Raw genomic sequence first — 5,583 nt, forward strand, 5'->3', positions numbered from 1 at the left:
TAATGGTGTATTATTATCAAAGTACAAAGAGTAAGTCATTTTTAATATACCAATGTAACGGTGTATTATTATCAAAGTACAAAGGGTAAGTCATTTTTAATGACCAAAGTACAAAGAGTAAGTCATTTTTAATGTCATTTTTAATGACCAAAGTACAAAGAGTAAGTCATTTTTAATGTCATTTTTAATGACCAAAGTACAAAGAGTAAGTCATTTTTAATGGTCATTAAAAATGACTTACTCTTTGTACTTTGATAATAATACACCGTTACATTGATAATATACCATTAGAAGCGACAAGAACATTTTAAAGGCAATATAGAATAGACGCAGACGAGAAGGGTTCAAACCCTATCCAACGGATCTGGTTTTGCACCTTGTTTTTGCTGCAATTAGCCAGCCATTGTACGCATCTGCACATCAACAACTTCAAGGTACCATGACTATGCTTCCGCTCTCAGATATTGGATTGCAGATCCAGATTTTGTCTAATCCTAAGCTAATGCATATGCATTAAAGGGGGACATCTATAGGCCCTTTGAAAATCCCTGTAATTTTTCTATGGCACACCAGAAATGATGTTAACTCACTCAACTCCAGCCTATTGTAGATTACTCACACTTCCATGACATACCCCAACACAAAAATCTGCCCAAACTAACGGATCCAACAAACACATGGGCTGCCCAGAACTAGGCTGAACCGGTCCAAGGCCTAAGTAATCACATTCCTCTTCCCTTTCAGGAGACTTGAGAGTCTTCCAAGCATATTACAAAGAGTTTATATACAGAACATTTGTACAGTAAGTCTATCTCATTACTCAGAAACCACCATTCAAAATTGCTGATCCAGTCTTCATCAAACATTACTTTTACAGCCAATCTAAGGCAGCCAGTACATATGCAATTCACATAGGAGTATTTTTTGCTACATTTCAAGAGACATGTTCCCTTTTTTCTGGCACATTCCATTGCACTCGTGTGTGTTTTGTGAGAGTTCCTGCACAAGAGGAGAACATAGCAATCAAGATCCGTGAGCCCAACTTCAGGAGACATATATAAAAGTAGTACACACAATTCTCTCTCTCTCTCTCTCTCTCTCCCCCTGCCCCGCCGCCCTCAAAAAAAAAAGCTGACATCTCCTATGATAGGCAGGGGTTGGCAGATGATGGACAGGAAGCCTCCCCACCCACCTTTTGAATGCCCTCCTAGAAATCATTCGTGGTAAAGACCTTAGGGGCTTTACACAGAATCCCTAACCCATCATCCCTGACACAACCTACAATGGATGAGGGATGGAAGGCAATGGACAGGGAGTCACAAACACCCCCCCCCCCCCTTCCCCACTCTTCAATTGTCAGCCCAATGGCCGCCCAAGAATCATTGATGTGTAAGCACCCTTACTCAGTACAAATAAAGCTTGAAGACGCCAAAAAATGCACCTGAACCTGGCGTTGAAGAAGCTTCACATACTCTACAACCTCATCAAGCATGTCTGCAGTATGGGCTTGCTGTGGATAGAGCCAACACAATAGATTGCGTAAGAAAATTGCAGATCACATATTGAAAGCTTCAAAATGATATCTGCAGAAAGTATGGACCACACCTAAATCTAGTCACTTATTGAACACTCCTATAGAAAGGACAATGTGGATCGTATGGCTTCAAAAGGTAGTCACCTTGTCCAAGTTTGGTACAAGATCTTGTAACTTCTTCATGCGCTCACTAATCTTTGTTCTCCTGACCTGCACAGAGACACAACTATGCAGATTAGTTATAAAAGCAGTGCTAGCTAAAGCTCCAGCAGAAGCGTTTGTGTAGACTAACTGGTCTCAACACTGGCCATACTCACCCGTTCTGCGATGCTTCGTGGATGTGTAGCACATCCCCTCTTGGCACGCGATTTACAAAGGACCGAATCCACTGCCATGCTGTCAGCAATTGAAGTTCTAGGAATGGTAAAATGATTCTGTGGTGGACACATGCTGTGGTCCATTTGGCCCATCTGCTACATGGAAAAGCAAAATGCACAAACACCATGTTTCAGCGATTCACAGGAGTGGTTTTCACAACACCCCGTGTAAACCCCCAGTGTAGCTTTGGTACTGTCATGTGTAGGGGTGTGTGGAGTGCTTTTCACAACCCCCAAAAGTACAAAGAAGAGTGTGTGAGTGCACGTGTGTGAATGAGCATGCGTTTCTCCCAAAAAAAACTAGGAAGCTATCAATAACTTGCATCTTGGTACCCTCAAAAACTCTTCAGCTAAAATGATAAATCTTTCAGAAGTTTTACCAGTGAATCTGTTGCTGGCAAGACTTTGAACATCTTGCCTTCGGCTTCCCTTCCTCTTTTCCTTTGCCCAAAAGCTGTGACTTTCTGCATTGCTGAGTCCATAGTAACCTCATCCCACCCACCAACTCCATGACCATGCATCAAGCCACTCTCTCTTCTGCCAACCATACCTTGTGCCGACGACTTCCCAGCTAAAGAAGACATGGTCACCTTCTCAGCACCACTAGAAAACTCATCAAGAGATAACTGTGACAGTAGGCCAGCAGGAGAGCTGCTCTGTCGCAATAGAACATTACTTTTCAACTCGCCCTCCATAACACTGCAATCATCGGCCTTGCAAGTGCTGGTAGTGTCGGCATAGGAGTTTCTTATGGGTACTGCCCGTGGCGACCCTTTAGATGTCAGAAGATAAACTTTACCTCCAGTATCATCAGGATTCCTGTGAGGAGTAGTTTGCACATGTGGACCTACGTGCTGAGACAATGGCCTCTCACTGGTTTCTTCCATAACTAACCTTGACAGAAAATCAGCAGGCGAGCTGCTATGTCTGATGAGATTTGACTTAGCGGGAGGCAGTAGGTCCAAATGCAAATTGGGTGCCAACATTGATCTGTGTGAGCTTCTTTCTGTTGGGCTCCCCTGAATTGACTGTGCCACTAGTGGCTCTTCCCCACCATGCTCAAGGATTGCAGAGAGAGGACCTTGGGTTATGTGTTCCGGGAAACCATCACCAACTGCTAGTGCCGTGAAGGAAGAATGTTGGCCAATCATGTCACCCTGGTTACCATAACTCTGCTGGTTATTGTCTTTCCTGGCGGAGCTTGTGTGGGCTTTGCCGGGCTGAGGATAGAGCCTTGAATCACCAAAAGAAGAGAATGCACAAAGGCTACCATGGGTAAGGAGCTCAGCAAGCTCAGAGCCATCACTCTGAGGGTAAAAGTCTTGGTCAAGGAGGCTTGCAAGCATTGAACTTGGTGCAGAATGGTAGCGTGTCAAACCGGTTGAAGACAATGGCGTATTCTCGGCCTTGTTAGCTGCAAAAATTGTGGTGGAAGACCCCATAACACTTGTGTGAAAAGTTCCTGGGTCCATGTCCATAAGTGGGCAGTGCTAACTCTGTTGTGTAAAGCTTCTTAACCTCCTTCACCATACAAGAGAGAAGCAGCCCATATAGAAGCTGTGCATGGCCCTTCTGAGCTACCTTGTGTAAAAGCAGATACTCATAACTTGGAGTTCAAGAAAGGAGAGGTTTATCTGCATTCATAGGCTGCCAAGCTGCACCTTACTTGCAAAGCCCAATAGTTCAATTCTTTAGCTTATAGTTAGACAAGCAACACTGCTGCTCTAGGCTCAGTGGGCGTGCGATGAAGAGACGGGACAAGGCCTCGAGTTTCCAACTCTATCACTTTGCTACGCTATAATTTTCCAGTGGCAAAATGATAGCGTAGTAGCACTAGCTACCTTGCTGGTTGCAACAGAAGGGGGACCGAGACTGGAATCCAATAGGTCAGGTAGCATGCAAAAGGTAGGCAAGGTAGCACAGAGCTGAGAGGGGCGGGCACTGAGTGGATTTTTGGGACTTGACCTCAATAGGCCAGGTGGTAGGCAAGGTAGCTTGAAAAACCCTGACAGGGGGGGGGGGGCTAGTTGAGATGACAGTTTGACATGACTAGGGAAGCAGTGGCAAAACCAAGGGTCAATCAGATGCAATCAAAGGCAAATGAAACGAGAGCAGACAGGCAGCGCGCGCACCGCTGCAGGCACGCACAACACACACACACACACACATACATGCATATATTTATATAGTCCCTGGGCTACCTAGTGTGGATGGTGGTGGGCCGTGGCTGCTGGAGATTTTAGTCCATAGCGCCGCAAACACCCTAACTTTGGGTTAGTTATCATCAGCTCAAAGACAGTTCAATCAAATGCAACATTGGAGGAGGCAGATCCAACCTCAAGAAGTCTCAAGTTCCAACACAAAAAGTGCAGTATTTTATTTTAAGGTGCTCCCCCCCCTTTCTGATATCCTGGAGGCTGGTGATATCAGCTCCTCCTTCTCTTGGGCACCCATAGGCCACAATATCAACGGCTTTCCTTGGAGGAGGATGCCCACAAAAAGGCAAATGGGCACCGTACTAAAGGATGCGCAGCCCTTTCCCCTTTGTGGTCTGCCCATGAGCAGAAAAAGGCCTCCACGAAAGGAAGTAGACAGATGGAAAACCCTAAATGAGCGTCCGTAGAGCCCAAATGGCACAGAGAAGAAAACCCTAAACGGGCGCCGCAATGGGAGGCCCTCTTTCATCCTCTTGTGAAAAGAGAACGGAAACGGGCAGAAAACGTGTGCGCTCGAGGCGGGACCGGGAGTCGGGACCAGATTACCGATGGTGGATGGGTCACTGGATGTCCAGAGGTCATTCCAGATTGGAATTTGATGCGACCAGGAAAAGAAAAAAACGCCTCTAAGATTTGGCGCGTTAGGGCAGACAAATCCGTGCCTGGTTGCAACTTGCCACAGTTCTAGGGCAACAACAAAAACCAAAGCTAATCGCAGGGAGGACTGAGGAGGCAGGATTGGCCAAATCTAGGGTACATTTTGTACCTCGTACTCCCGCCGCCCGCGGGTCCGCCCTAAGTTCCGCCTCGGCGGGGGGAGGGGGGGCAGGGGCCGCCGCCCATTTACCCCTTGCTGTTTTCACCTTATCTGAGGCGGGCTGATCTGATCGCGCATCGTCCCCCCCCCCCCCCCCATTCACAGTTATTACCTGAAGAGGGTACTAAAGGCGTAGAGCCGTAGAAATATCGCTTTTGAAAGCGCGCACTTTCCACGCGCGTGCTTCTCTGCTGCTTTTTTTTTTTTGGGGGCACCTCTCCATGTGGTGACCACCGGAGTCCTCGCACCGACACCACAAATCTCAGCGTCGCGAGCCGCAAGCGCATGCAATAGCTTTCCCTTGCATTGAATTTCCCCTACATACGTCCCATGTCGTCAGCAACCTAATCCGTCCTTTTTCAAGCTTTCCATGTCATCCATTGGATTTCCCCCTTTGATGGGCTTCACACCAGGCAGGGCGTTTCTAGATGGCCCTCCCACCACTGCTCGAAAAAAGCAAATATTTCAACCAATCAAAATAAGGACAAATCTTAAATTTTGTTTCAAAATCTCTACAATATATATGTTGGTTTTATAACTAAAATACATGAAAAATCATTCCTTAAAATAAGGGCTACTTAAAATCTCAGCTGGTTTTTCTTAATTCTGGCTGGTGCAGAATGCCCCTTTTTTTTAGCC

General features: G+C 46.2%; 1 protein-coding gene across 2 annotated transcripts; it reads right to left on the minus strand.

Annotated features, from left to right (window-relative positions):
* Window positions 1-678: 678 nt before the first annotated feature.
* LOC147641893 (uncharacterized) lies at window positions 679-5,236 on the minus strand. 2 transcript variants are annotated; one of them, XM_086800752.1, is made up of 5 exons: window positions 2,292-5,236; window positions 1,852-2,004; window positions 1,679-1,744; window positions 1,442-1,510; window positions 679-999 (listed from the first exon to the last, which is right to left on the minus strand). In XM_086800752.1, the coding sequence occupies exons 1-5, from the start codon at window positions 3,387-3,389 to the stop codon at window positions 928-930; spliced, it is 1,458 nt and encodes a 485-aa protein (XP_086656878.1). In that variant the 5' UTR covers window positions 3,390-5,236; the 3' UTR covers window positions 679-927. The 2 variants fall into 2 exon arrangements, with proteins under 2 accessions (XP_086656878.1, XP_086656873.1); XM_086800747.1 differs by having other exon boundaries at window positions 767-999; window positions 1,852-2,007; window positions 2,292-5,043.
* Window positions 5,237-5,583: the final 347 nt, after the last annotated feature.

This window comes from Cibotium barometz, chromosome 1 (assembly GCF_041138505.1).
Source record: "Cibotium barometz isolate CiBa-2024 chromosome 1, ASM4113850v1, whole genome shotgun sequence".
Taxonomy (NCBI): domain Eukaryota; kingdom Viridiplantae; phylum Streptophyta; class Polypodiopsida; order Cyatheales; family Cibotiaceae; genus Cibotium; species Cibotium barometz.